The 14,941-nt window shown below is 41.9% G+C and overlaps 1 protein-coding gene and 1 long non-coding RNA gene across 2 annotated transcripts in view; one reads left to right on the forward strand and one right to left on the reverse strand.

Moving 5' to 3' along the window:
- The window catches only part of LOC309527909, a 264,484-nt gene that overhangs the window by 247,647 nt on the left and 1,896 nt on the right, over positions 1-14,941 (forward strand). The gene's annotated exons all lie outside the window — the stretch shown is intronic.
- Positions 1-14,941, reverse strand: part of BABAM2 (BRISC and BRCA1 A complex member 2) — a 140,262-nt gene that overhangs the window by 47,876 nt on the left and 77,445 nt on the right. Inside the window, exons 8-10 of the mRNA XM_082214867.1 lie at positions 5,015-5,114; positions 1,736-1,806; positions 99-181 (exon numbers count right to left, since the gene is read on the reverse strand). Of these exons, the coding sequence (XP_082070993.1) occupies positions 99-181; positions 1,736-1,806; positions 5,015-5,114 (254 nt within the window). The remainder of the gene's footprint in view (positions 1-98; positions 182-1,735; positions 1,807-5,014; positions 5,115-14,941) is intronic.

The raw sequence follows: 14,941 nt of genomic DNA on the forward strand, positions 1-14,941 counted from the left end.
AAACCTTTAAACTGTTCTTGTAATTGGTTTTTACCCTTTTGAATTTTTTTTATCTTTAAGAGGCTAGACATCTGTGCCCAAGGCAAATAGCTACTCACTGTGAACCAGGAAGCAGAAATCTTTCCACATCAGTAACAAGGTGAGTTTTGTGAAACCCTCCGCATCGTATTCTACCACGCCACTATAAAAAAGCATAGTTTTAACTATAAATATTGAAGCATAAAAATAGATTCGAATATGAGCACAAGTCAGACTGTAGGGAGCCATCTCTTCCTTCGAATACACATCTACAGGCATGGGCTTATTGCAAGGATATAATGCAGTTCCACCCTCTTTTGGCCAGGCACTAACAGTATCAAACAGTTACTCCCAATAGGACCATCAGTACCCCCCATCCAGCAGCTTTTTCCAGGTCCCTGGCTCCACACTGGTCTTAGAGAATTCCCTCTCACATTTTGCATCTACAGTTATGGCAGCTGCATGCATAGGGGGTTATTATAACATTCTATATTGATAGAAGTCCACCAGTAAGTACCCAGAGCTCCTTAACAAAAAGAATTGGGTGTTTGTGTGTGGAATAATACACTGAAGAATAAACATACATTTTTAAAAAACAACAACATGCAGAATAAAAAAAAATCATAAGAAGCAGCAATTAAAGTCATTAAGAGAGGTGGCTGAATTAAAACTTGAAAGGCTGTTTGCATAAAAACATTGTGCTGCACCCAATGAAGCCATGTGTTAGATGAAAACACATCTGCTTGTGTGAAGTGGGGCAGCCAATTTTCAACAAGCCACCCAACCTACTGTCATCACCCCAAGTGTTCCTTTAAATCAGTGTTTCTCAAACTTAGGTCCCCAACTGTTGATGGACTACAACTCCCATCATCCTTGGTCCTGCTAGCTAGGGATGATGGGAGTTGTAGTCCAACAACAACTGGGAACCCAGGTTTGGGAAACACTGCTTTACAAGCTTGCTCCTGAGGGCTGGGGGACTTTCTGGGAACTGTAAGAGATATATTATGGAGGGTAGGTAGGAAGAAGGCGGGGATCAATGAAAAACAAGTGCCTCACTTTGCACAAGTGATGGCGCAAAGTCATCATTGGATGCAACCTATTTTTAATTTTTGTGCAAAACTCGACAAAATAGGTGTCAAGCAAATTCAATCAGGAATGACATTCCAAGGCGCTGGTCATGCCCTATCCAAAGTGCAGATCAGCCTGACAGAACTTACCATGGTGAATTGAATTGTGATGGGAAGAGAGAGAGGACTTAAAACTTTTGCCCCCGCAGGTGGCTACTGCCATTGATCTCACCTTCAACAGCAGTGATGTTGGCTTTGATCCTATGCAGCTTTGTCACAAATGGAAGGGATTCTTTTCTTTAAGGAAAAACTTTCAAACCAAAGGAGGCTCCTGCCAGCAAAATGGTGGGCTGTGGAAAGGTGATTTCATAGACCATCCCTTCCTGTTGCAGCCCCATGTGCAACTACGCTCACTGGTCCAGAGAGTCCCCCGACCCACCACAGCAGATGGTGAGGAGAAAATGTCCTAAGAGGTATTAACCAGGGCTACGATTCTCAACATACATTGTAAAATTAGGGTAAGTGAAAACTGGGAGCAGGTGCACACTTCTGACTTACAACTGCTAGGATCTGGTAGCGAGCTAGAGAATAAAAAAAACATTTTAATATGGTTCTGTTCACTTTTTTAAAAAGGATGTAGAAATACTTACGTTCCAAAGTGACTAAGAAATGCCGCAATATACTCTCTTCTCTTATGGTAACCCTGAATAACATATTGTACCTTGAATAAAAAAGAAAGGAAGAAACCAGTAAAGACACAGTGAAGCTAAATAATAGTACAAACTGTTCATCTTAGGGCATTTTTCTAGGAAAATGTGCTGATTTCCTATTAATAACATAGCTTACAAAGTTATGAATGCATATCCGGTGTGGTTGGTTAGTGGTATTACAAGTTTTTCTTTTCTTTCTTTATTTATTTTTACATCTCCTGTAGTTGTCTGGATTCTGCAGTATGGCAGATTGGTGGGGAATAAGCAAGTGGGTTGATAAAGTAAGAATGAGCTTCTGTTTGTTCAGTGATGTAGAGAAATGGGGATAATGAAAGGTGGTGACTGGGTTAAGTGACACAGTGCTAGGTTGACTACCATCCTTGGGGAAGCTGACAGTGACATGATAAGCCACTTCCGGGTATACTGTGATTTTGATATCTTATATTGTTTTGATGATTGATTTAATTAATTATATTTATTGTACTTCTACTTTATCTTTCTTATTAATGAGCTGTTCAATGCTTTGGGGGACTTTGGGCCAAGAAGCAGTGTATACCATATTTTTCCGTGTATAAGATGCCCCCTATTTTGGGGGACCCCAAATTTAGAAAATGGGCATATGCGCTATCCGTGTATAAGACACCTCCAGATTTGTAACCGTATTTTAAACTAAAAAAACCCTAGTCTTATACACGGAAAAGTATGGTACAGTGGTACCTCGGGTTAAGAACTTAATTCGTTTTGAAGGTCTGTTCTTAACCTGAAACTGTTCTTAACCTGAGGCACAACTTTAGCCAATGGGGCCTCCCGCTGCCGCTGCGCTACCGCCGCACGATTTCTGTTCTCATCCTGAAGCAAAGTTCTTAACCCGAGGTACTATTTCTGGGTTAGCGGAGTCTGTAACCTGAAGCGTCTGTAACCTGAAGCATCTGTAATCTGAGGTACCACTGTATATATAAGAGTTCTATATTAATACAGAGTTTAACAGAATGGGATTCAAGAATATTATTTTAATATTCATATTAGCAATAAGGATAGGTAAGATTAGACTCACATAAGAGTTACCTAATGTTTTTGGCACCTTAAAACCTAACAGATTTACTCATCCTGAACGTGCTATGTGACTCTGCTGTTTTTGCAATAACAGTAGCATGTTACATCTCTGGAATGTCATGTATTTAAAAACCTATATACTACATACTAAAGAGTATCTATACCTAAAAGCAGTACCCTTAGATTTCCAGGCTGCTTTGTTATGCCAAAAAGGCAATTTTACATTTATTTCATATTCTTCAGATTTACTGTGCTAACATTTAATCCCTAAGTTTAGAAAATGTCAACTGCAATGCCAGTATAATATGAAAGTATATGACAAAATGTGAAATTATAAAAGTATTGTAGCTATGTTGTGCCTGTGCACAACACTCAAACAACTCTCCATTAATATCTTATAACAGCAACTTTCTACAGCTGCATTCTTACAGTAAAAAAATAAAATAAAGTATACACGTTGTTTATGTTGGCTGCGTTAATACTGGATTACCTTGGCTGGCAAACAGCTGTGCTAAATTACTTGAAATAACCATGATACAATCAGTGCTAAGAGCCATGTTACACCCTCTCAAAATAAAATAATTCTATTTATAATATTGGATGTATTTCAGTTCATGAACAAATGCTTGTTTTGAAGGCTTTATGTGGGATCTAAAATGTTACTCTGGGAACAGGAAAAAAACAGCTAATCTAGTTTAAGCAAGCTTGAAAAAAGTTTAAAAACAGGCTCGTGCACTTGAAAAGTAAAAAACACACACACACACACACACACACACACACACACACAACTAACTTCAATAGAGAGCCACAACAAAAACAACTCTAAAGATAGATTTCTGCATAATTATAGAAATGCATTTTGAAAGAACGCTTCATAAAGTCATAATTTATAGGCTTCCTTTAGAAGGAAAGTTTAAATTGGAATAAAGGACAAATCTGGAATATTTGATAGCCAGATTGCTGAAAGCTCTGACCACAAGTTGTCTCAAAAGCTACTGAGGCTGAGATTCAGAATGCTAAGCAAAGACTTTTCTGCTGTTCCATCTGGAGCATTCCCCCCCCCCCCACAAACTACCACTGAAGACCTGAAGACTGGGAGAACCACCAGACAGGTATTTCATTAGGTAAAGGTAAAGGGACCCCTGACCATTAGGTCCAGTCGTGACCGACTCTGGGGTTGCGGCGTTCATCTTGCTTTATTGGCCGAGGGAGCCGGCGTACAGTTTCCGGGTCATGTGGGCAGCATGACTAAGCCGCTTCTGGCACTAGAAGGTAAAATCATCAGCCAATCAACACATGCATTTTAGAACTCTTTGGATCCTGGCCTACATGAAACTTCAAGTATATTCATCTCATATGCATGATTGCTATATTTTCACATTGTTAAAGCACTACAACATATAACAGCAGCAAAAGGCAACAGTTCACGCCTTGTGGATGTGCTCGCAGAGAAAAATCCCAAAGGAGAACAGCATTTCCTTTAAGAGACAAAGCAGCCAAATTTTACAGTGGTAATCAGCATGTATAACTCTAGAAAGATGCATCTCCTTATAAGCTTCCCCACCCGGTGCACTTCAGATATTTGTAACTACAACTCTTATCCATCCCAGCCAGAACACGGCTGATAAGAGCTGGAGGCCAAGCCATCTGGAAAACAGGTTGTGAAAAACTTGTTTAAATACTTTTGTTGGGCACTGGTGTTTGTTGTACAGCCTGACACCTTCCTTATCAGCATTGTTTTTTAAAGATTTTTTTTAATCCATCAGATTCCAAGACTGTTCTTGGAAGGAACTAGCAGAATAGTTTGTCTTGCCTAAGTATGCTGCCATCTAGTCAGAAACTATAATATACTCTGACTGGGATGTGAAACTTTAGGTCTGCTGAAGAACTCAGGAACACACAATCAGATTTTAACTTTTTCCTCCCCCAGGGAAGTACACTTCCTCACCTCCAAATGTCATATCTACCAATTTGAAAAGCACTTTGCCATGTAGCATGTACAGACGGACTCAAAAAGCTTGAGCCTGAAGCCCTATCAGATCACAGAGACTTAGGTTATGCTAACATTTCATAAACAAGCCTGGCTCTTCAGGGTTCCAGCCTTCATAATGGTAACATCTTTATAAAACATCTCAATAGGATAAAAGTAATTTTACAACAATTTACCTTGTTGGTTAGGAGTTGACATACTTGGGGTACGTAATCAATGAGGCAGCCTCCACCTGGAAAAGCAGGGATGTGAAGGGCAGAAGATCCTCCGAGAGCACTAAAAAGATGAGTTCATTAAACATATTACCTTCATTATTCTTAATCCTTTTTTCAAATCACGTTTTATGAACAAACAAGATCACAGTCATCCTATAACACAAAACATAATATAGGTATAACAGTAGCATTACTTGAGTCTCAGTAAAGTACAATAAGTTTATAAAATGGTGCATGGTATTAAGGAAGTGGGTAGAAAACAGTTTTTCTCCCTCTCTCATTATACCAGAACTTGCGGACATCCAATGAAGTTGAACGTTGGAAGACTTCTTTAAGCAAATGTTACGGAAATTACGGGGGGGGGGGCACATCTTTAAAGTTAAATATTACAAATATTATGACTGAATGTATCCTTTCAACTTGACAGCTCAGGGAAGTTACCTAGCTTTAAAAATAATATAAAATCATCTCCTTTCCCAGTTTTCTCCATCCCAAAGCTATTTTCCCCTTGAAAAAGGACTCCAGGAAGTTTCCAGAGGTGACAATTGCTGGGCTCATTGTTAGCCAAAGGAAGCCAAATCTCATCACCTGACTCGCCTCAGGCTCCAGGCATGCAAAGGAACTTCTATTGTACTTTTGGGTGGTGGGTACTTAAGACATGAAGGGACGCGGGTGGCGCTGTGGGCTAAAGCCTCAGCGCCTAGGGCTTGCCGATCGAAAGGTCGGCGGTTCGAATCCCCGCGGCGGGGTGCGCTCCCGCTGCTCGGTCCCAGCGCCTGCCCACCTAGCAGTTCAAAAGCACCCCCGGGGGCAAGTAGATAAATAGGTACCGCTTACCAGCGGGAAGGTAAACGGCGTTCCGTGTGCGGCTCTGGCTCGCCAGAGCAGCGTTGTCACGCTGGCCACGTGACCCGGAAGTGTCTTCGGACAGCGCTGGCCCCCGGCCAATAGATGTGAGATGGGCGCACAAACCCCAGAGTCTGTCAAGACTGGCCCGTTCGGGCAGGGGTACCTTTACCTTTACCTTTACTTAAGACATATTTGTCTATGCTAATCTTATACCTGAGTCTTCCCCTGCCATGTCTGCTTACGCTAATCTTGTACCAAGGACTTGTCTGGGCATGTTTGCCAAGGTTAAACCCTCCCCTTTTGTGACATGTCAGTGATGTAGCAATGATGCTGTACGAACTGTATTCTGGGATATGGTGGGAAAGTTTTAAAAGTCTTTGTCACCCCATCCTCGGGGTTCAAATTTGCTCTTTGAACCTATTGCGCAATAAACTTTGGTCTACAGCTATTTGCTCTGGTTGGCTGGACTCCTTCCTTTATTCCGCAGGGACCCGCGGGCTCTGCCCGATGAGCTGGGTGACTGAGCAGCCTCACACCTAGATTTTTCCCTAACAGCAACACATAGTTAAACTATGGAAGTCTCTCCCAAGGGAAGCAGAGATAGCCGCCAACCTAGATAGCTTTAAAGGAGAATTAGGCAAATTCATGGAGGAGACAGCTATCGAAGGCTTCTAGCCATGATGCCTATGCTCTGCCTCCCTGTTGAAGGCAGTAAAGCTTTCAGGTATGAGCTGCTGGAAATCACAGGAGGGGGAAGTACTCTTGTGTTCAGGTTCTGTTTGCTATTGGGAATTTCATTCCTCCGTGCTGCAGATGTGTGATTGCTGTTGTCACGTGTCTGTGTTTACATTCTGGTTTCCCACAGGCATCTGGTAGGCCACTGTAAGAACAGGATGCTGGACTAGATAGGCCATGGCCTGATCCAGCAGGCTCTTCTCATGTTTTTATATGTTTACATACAATATGGAGTCACTGCTGAAGCATTGTTTTGGGTACGGGGAGCCAGCCTCCAATCTATGCTCAGTAACCAAGAGCACTTATTGACTTTGGACAAGTCTCTAAATGTCCTGTACACAGCTGCTGTGTGCAAACCTGTCTAGAAAAGGCTGTCTTTCAACCTTCTGGATTCAAGAACTTGGAACTTTTTGTACATTATATTTAGTAAACCAACGAACCAAATGAGAAGAGCAAAAGTGGCAGGCAAATAGTGGTTATAATTTATTAATCACTACTATAAGCATCCTGGGCTCTCTATTTTTCAGGAAAATACACCTATTTGATATTTTATAGAAGGAAAAAAATGAACACATTTCTGCATACTTTAACTTTCTCAAGGACACAAGAACACTGGATTTATGGTTGTCTTGGGCAATTTGCAAAGGTCCCACTTAATACAATGGTTTTATGCTCATGAAATGTAAAAGGCAGTGTCTTGTCAACAGAATAAGACCTGTTTTGAAAGTTCAGTTCTACAATTAATAGTTAACAGGAGAACGATTTCCCATGTGTTGAAGGGCACTGTTTCTTCATCACTTTTAGAACATGATGCAAATATCTGCAAGAACAAGGAAATAGCACCAACACATCTAGAGGGAGTAAAGAAAAGGTTTAGATTGCATAAAGCACTAATGCTGATAAGGTCCTAGCTGTAGCAATGAACAGCATGTGGCATATTTGATCTCACTATTCTTAGCGCTAACTCCTGCAACACAAATTAGTGCTTGGGACTGGTGATGTTCTATCCAGGCACGTGGAAAACAGGCTTCAAAGGGCAACACTTGAATAGCAGAAGGAGGAAATCAAGTCCCATTCCAAGTTGTCTGAAGACCTTTCAAGACTTATGTACGTAGTGTTTCCATAGCTCTCTAGTCCAGGAAGGAAGACATGAAATAAACCAAACTTCTCTAGTTTCCTTATCTCATTGGTTCTCTAGGCCAGGCAAAAGGAAGTACTTCCTTACGCAGCACATAGTTAAGCTATGGAACTTGCTGCCACAACATTTAGTAATGACCACCAACATGGACAGTTTTAGAAGAGCATTAGACAAATTTATGGAGGAAAAAGCTATCAGTAGCTAATAGTAAAGACTGCTTTGTACTACCCCCACCTCCAGTATCATACTACTCTGCTATGAACCTCCCCATTAACTGCCGTCATCTTCAAAGACCCCACTCAGGCTGCTGATGCCATCAGAAGTTGGATAATGGGAAAGGCTTTTCAGTGATGACACACAATTGGAACTAATTCCCAAACATGGCATCTCCTTTGTTATCTTTTAGGTGCCAGGTGAATTCCACCCTGCTCTCTGAAACTTTTAATGGTATTTAAGAGCCTTTTAACTACTCATTTTTAAAAAACAAAACAAAACAAAACACTCTAGGAAGACATGGCATGGTCACTATGGGAAAGATTCTCCAAAACTGATCCCTTAAGTTGATCCTTAGACTGGGTAGACCCCAGCAAATTCTTGGACTTGGGGAAGGGGAGAGACACACAAAATCACTTAAGAGGCCAGATCAGGCCTGCAGCCCAGGGAGTTCATCACCCCTAGCCTGACTGCTAACTATAACAATAGACTAGACTAGAATTAGATCATATCAGAAGCAAGTAATAAATAAATTATCTCTGTTGCTTCACGGTTAATTCAGGATGTTTTACTTTCATATTGAATTCTTACATGATTTGTTTTGTTATGTTTCAAAACGCATCAATATGGCTTGCAAAAGCTAAAAGATGGAGTAAAATACCTAAATAAATGAATCAAGCATTGACTCAGTAACTTCTAATGCTTAAAAAAAATAAAATCTGAACAGTAAATATTTAACCCAATTTATGAGTCTGTCACTATGATTACTAGTTCTGTGCTATTTTAAGCAATCAAGTGACTGCACTATTCTCAGGAGGCTGGGAATGCTAAGCTTTTTAATAAACTATAACCGGAAATTCTTATTTTTTCCATCTACAATAAAATCAAGGGTGGTCTTATCAATGCAAACTAGACTCATGACTGCCTACAACCTCTATCAGGAGTATTTACAGCTATGTATATTTTAGAAACCCCTTCATGGATCACTGCCTTGTTGTGGTGAAGGGGCTTGAATAACTCAGAGAAGCTATGAGCTATGCCGTGCAGGGCCACCCAAGACGGACAGGTCACAGCCGAGAGTTGAGACTAAATGTGATCCACCTGGAGATGGAACTGGCACACCACTCCAGTATTTTGCCAAGAAAACTCCACAGACATAAAAAGGAGAAGCTTTGAGAAGAAAGTGAGAGTTTCCAAGGCATGCTCTGGTTCATGGGGTCACGGAGAGCTGAACATGACTGAGATGACTAAACAACAAAAACATTTTAGAAAAGATGCAAAATCCCATCCTGACAGCATGAGCATGGGGTACTTCCATTCATAACCAAGGTTATGATGCATGCACATGAAAGTTCATACCAATAACAAACTTAGTTGGTCTCTAAGGTGCTACTGGAAGGAATTTTTTTAATTTTGTTTCGACTACAGCAGACCAACATGCCATGCCTACCTGTAATTAATCTGAGGCAGCTTTTCAGCAAATTAAATGTTTTTAAATCATTGACTGAATTTATATACCAACTCTCCTCTGCGAGGAGCCCAAACTAACCTATTTAGATACTGCAACCCTAATGACGCACCACAAAAGACAGGAGGTAAGAAACAGCAGCTTTAATCAAACTGTCAACAAAATAAAATAATAAATTCATAGATGGGAGAAAACCAAAAAGGAATACAGACTAATGGGCATGTTCCTGGACAGATTAAACTGCCCATTCTAAATGAATAACCATGTCAAATGTCTGGCTAAGCAAGCAGCAAATTGTATTCTTTCTGGGCCATATCTTTCAGATCCATCAAAAGGACAACAATAGCCTGAAGTTAATTATTTAGCTTTCAGGAAAGAGGTCAAGGGAAATAGTCATCTGATTTTCATTATCTCAGTGAGGTTAGATTGAAGTGCCCAAAGTATGCCTTTCACAAACGAAACCAGCTTAAGAAAAGTGGTCTTTTCTTAAGAAATGTCAGTGATAGAAGAAATCATTCTTTAGGGCAGTGTTTCCCAACTGGTGTTCCGCGGCACACTAGTGTGCCGTGAGACACCGGCTGGTGTGCCGTGGGAGGGAGGCGGGCGAGTCGGGCGGCGAGAGGCGGCGGCGGCGAGGATCCGCGTCGAGCCGGGGGCGGCTCCGCGGTGGTGGTGCCGAGCAGCGGGGCAGCGCGCGCAAAAGGGAGGAGCGCGAGACAGCGGAGGAGGAGGAGGCCGGCATGTCCGGGCAGCAGCAACAGCAGCAGCAGCAGCAACTCCCGGCAACGGCTCCTCCTCCGCCCGCTATCGCCGCCACCACCACAACAGCCGCCGCCGCCTCAGCTGCCGCCGTCCCTCAGTCCCTCGCTCTGCTGCCTCCTCCCACCCCGGCAAGGGGAAGGGAAAAAACGTTCACTTTTGTGCGTCCCTCCCGGCGTGACGCTGCGCGCTGACGTCACGGGGCGGGGCTTTAATGGTGGTGTGCCGCGAGATTTTTTCCCGGTAAACAGGTGTGCCGTTGCCCAAAAACGTTTGGGAAACACTGCTTTAGGGGACACCATAATATACATGACCACACTGCCCTGTTCCTTAACTTTTCTACTGCCCCCCCCCAATGTGATGTTTGAATCTATAAAATAAATCCAGGTATTTCTGCCCCTCCCAGAAAAGCACTAAATATAAACCAATTTCCACTTTTTGAAAAACTGTTTAAGACACATTCATATTTGTGATTATTCTTCCAGTATGCACCGTATGTAAATGTTAAACCTTGACAATAAAAAAAAAATGAAAAATGAAAGTTCCTAGAAGAGACAATATATATTTTTAAAAAGCATATAAATCACAACTGCTACTTCATTAAATTTCATTTCATGAAATTGATTTCACAGAGCAAAGAAACGGCAAAGGGGGGATTATTACTACAGAAGTATTTTAGTTGCATAAATGATATTGCTGCAAAAAGGAAACCAAATGACTCCACTTTATGAACCACAAACAAGTGAAAATAATATTTTAGGGTGAAATCCAATAGAGCAGGTCTGCCAGAACAACGGACACCATTGATGGCAAAGATTCCTCCTCCCCCTGAAGCTCCCTATGTACTTCCTGAAATCTGGTCTGAAAAGCTAGAGCCCCTCTGGAGCAGATTTGGAGGGTGTAGGGAAAGGAGAGGAAGGGGAAATCTGCTGATATGACACAGAATGTCACTTCAGTGATCTGCTATCAAGTGATGCTTGTGAATGTCTGTAGAAGCAATGCGACATAGTGGGAAAATGTTGAACACAGACCAGGAAGACCTGATCATTCCCAGTCATCACCTTGTCTGAATGAAACACACATAACTATGGGTCCCAAGAAAGGCTCCTAATTCTGAAACACCACTCAGCCATTGTAACAAGGTGTGTGCCGGAGTCCTGGAGTCATTCACCTGCCTGTCTTATCTAAGTAAATGTACTCAGGAATCAGGTGTTAGTTGCTTTCTTATGTCAGAATATTATAGAAACTGTAGACTCTCACCAAGCTGAGAAGACTTTATGGCCTTGGGCCATTTTTAAACTTGCTCACACACAAAACAACTGAGTTCTCAGTCTCCTTCAAGCAGAACCCCACCTTCCTTTTCTTTCCCCCCTTTCAATAGCAACAGCTTAGTTTGGGAACATCAGCTTAGTTTTCAAAGCGGGAGGCAAGCCTTCCTAGGGACATCGCAGCAGTTGCCAACAAAGCATTCACTTCTTTTTGATCTTTCCCACTATGTGCCTTTTCCAAGACAGCAGACAGAGTGGCAGCCCCTCCTAACCAGTAAATGCCGTGCACATTTTTAATTATTATTTCGTGAGTGCCTACAGTAACTAGGCGTTGTACATAACACAAATTAAGACACAGCTCCTGCGCACAGGCGTACCGTCTAAAAGCAGGAACAGACAGTTACTGCAGCCACACAAGTGGGTGTAATGGAGGAGGAGATACATCGAGGGTTACTACTTCTCTTCTGATATTAAGTGCGCAGGAGCAGTTATTCATGGGGCCAACCATGTCTGAATAATGTTGTTTGCCTTTCAACGGACAAGGTCCTTCCCCTTACAAAACAGCACAATTCAACAAGAAATTTAAGGGCTTTATGAACGTTTCTGTTGTATAAAGTACACCCCCCGGCAACTTTAAACAGTTAAACTATGGAACTTGTTGCCACAAGATGTGGCAATGGCCATCGACTTTGATAGCTTAAGAAATTCATGGGGAGTAAGGCAATATTAATGGCAACCAGTCATGATGGTTGTGTTTTGCTATAGTTTCATGGGGCAGTATACTGGGAATAACAAGGATGTTGGACTAAATAACAGAGTGTTGGACAAAATGGCCCTTTTGCTTGATCCCGCAGGGGTCTTGTCATGTTCTTACATGAAATTATAGAGAGACCACAGGGAAGTTTAGAGGTATGGTCAGATTTTAAGGCCAGATTTTAGGGCCCGAGTGGCACACTTAAAGCTGATAGTGCACCAGAAACAGAAAGTATAATAAATACGTGGTACTGCAGCCAATACTAACCTGAGATCCTCAACAGGAAGCTTGATACAATAATGTCTTAAAACAATAGGAGGTAGCAGTAAAAACATATTCTTGAAGCACAGCACAGTGCAGGAAAAAATAATCTGAGAGGATGCTTTGTAAACTCTGTGGCAGGTTAAGTGGTTTGCACTATTATTCTCCCCAATACAGGCACTGTGTGTCCATAAGAAAGTCCTTTGCTGTAACTTTGTGGGTGCTGTGGGGCTCTGAGCCATTTTTCTCACCACCTGCTGTGCCCCTTGTGTCTCCAGATTTATGTATTTTTAAAGGACTGAGATGAGGGTGTTTTTGTTTTCTAATCTTGGGTGGCACTGGGTTACTCAAAAGTGTAGTGTGGTTATCCAGCCACTCCAACCTCTTCTCTCATTTTCTCCAGAATGCTTCTGGGCTCAAGTGGTCTGGAAGACATCCGTAGGAAGGGAGGAGGAGGAGGAGGAGGAGAGTCGGGCAGCTGAGGGAAAGGCCTTGTCTTGCCTTCTAGTCTCCACCTGAAATTCTTCAGAAAAGAAAAAGGAAATACCGGTATATCCTACTGCCTGGCAAGTCTGGAAGAACTACAGGGCATGTGTTTGTCTTTTGTGTGTGTATAGGGGATGGCCATGTTTGGTTTGCTTTTTTGTTATTTCATTGGGGGAGGGGATTGCTTACTTATTTTGCTTTAGTTAGGAGGGCAGTCTGCAAGCTTCATTTGTTCTGCCTTTGGGGGGGGGTGTCTGCTTTTTCTGCCCATGTTCTCTTCACTTTGGGATTTGCGGGGGTGTTTCACCTATTGTTTTGGGGAGCAGGTGCTTTTGAACACTGCCATTTTTTATTCCACGGAATGGGGATTTGTGGTCCTGTTGACACTTTCTTAGCATTCCAAAATGTGCCTCTGGACCCAAAAAGATTGGGGACCCCTGCATGAGAAGGCATGGTTTTGGGAAGGAGCTGCAGCTCTCAGGGAAAGAACACAAGGTATGCAAGCAGAAGGTCTCAGGTTCAAACCCTGGTGAATTGCTCTGAGATCTGTGGATGAAGGGCGGTATACAAATTTAGCAAACAAGCAAAGAAACCATGGACAGACATCACTAATCAGTGTAGGCTAAGCTAGACAGACCAGTGGTCTAACTCAGTATAAAGCTATTCCCTAGCTCTCTCAGCAAGAGAATATTAACTTTGCTTTCTACAACATTTGCAAAAGGAAGCTCATAGAGATGGGGTAATCCTACATGTCTTGGGGTAGGTAGGTGTGTGTGTGTGTGTGTGTGTGTGTGTGTGTGTTTGTGTGTTTTAAAAAAACAGGCAACAATGTATTATATTTGCTCCATGGAGGGAATTAGCTCTAGGTTTGAGACTGGAGTTCGGTAAAATAAACAAAACCCTGCACGGGCATATGCTTCTACCCATAAACATGGTTTTGCCCAGGCAGGCAAACTACCCAGTACTGACTCAAGTTCAGAAATTTATGCAATCATATATGCACTATATATTAAAACTGAAATCATCAGAAAACAGCACTGGGGCTCTTGTAAACTATTTGGTTAGATGTTTACCCTACTCTAAGATTTTAAATAATGCTATGCCTGTACATAAGAAACATTTTGTATTGGGTTATTTAACCACAAGACGCTTATCCCTTCACCTGGCTAATGTTCAAGCATTAATACTGCTATTAATTGAAGGCATGGCTCGTTGTCTAGAATTATTTCTTTACCAGCACACACGCTTCATAATTCTCTAAATACACACACTATGCGCTGTTTCATTGTGAAACTGCAGCTTATTTCAGGGATAGGTAATATTGAGAGAGAGTATGTCTGAAACTTAATGGCAGCCTGAGATAAGAAATTAAGAAATACGCAGGAGTGCTCTTCCCTCTCATTTCTACATTTTTTTAAAATGGCAAGTACTATGACCTTTTGATCTCCATCTGTATTTCTTACTATTTCCCCTTTCTTTTTTATTACTAAGCAGTTCCTTTCATCTTTTTCTTTCTTTCAGATTTCTCACTTTTTATACATTACCCCATTTTGTACAGATGACTTAAGAAACCACATCACAACAAGGAATGTGACCACAAAAACTGCCTTTGAGACTCCCTGTTCCAAATTTGTCATCTGTTTATCAGTTTCAGACGCATTTACCCATACCTTATCCTCCATATCATATTGCTAATAGGGCCGTATTTCTGCTTTTATCTGTAGTAATAACAACAAAACAACAGAAGTCTGATCCTGTCTGCCCAAGTCAAGCATTTGCAAGTTTTGCCACAGCAAGATTCCAGGAACTGAACACATACAGGTTTGGGAGGTTCAGGCCTCCCAAATGACTGGCAAGCAAAAGCATCAGGCAAACTTTTACTTAGCCTCCCACCCTGCTTCTTCAGAAGAGGGAAACAGATCTTGAGGAAAACGGGGTGGAGGTGGTGGTTCTAGAC

The sequence above is a fragment of the Podarcis vaucheri genome, assembly GCF_965113315.1.
Source record: "Podarcis vaucheri genome assembly, chromosome: 3".
NCBI lineage: Eukaryota > Metazoa > Chordata > Lepidosauria > Squamata > Lacertidae > Podarcis > Podarcis vaucheri.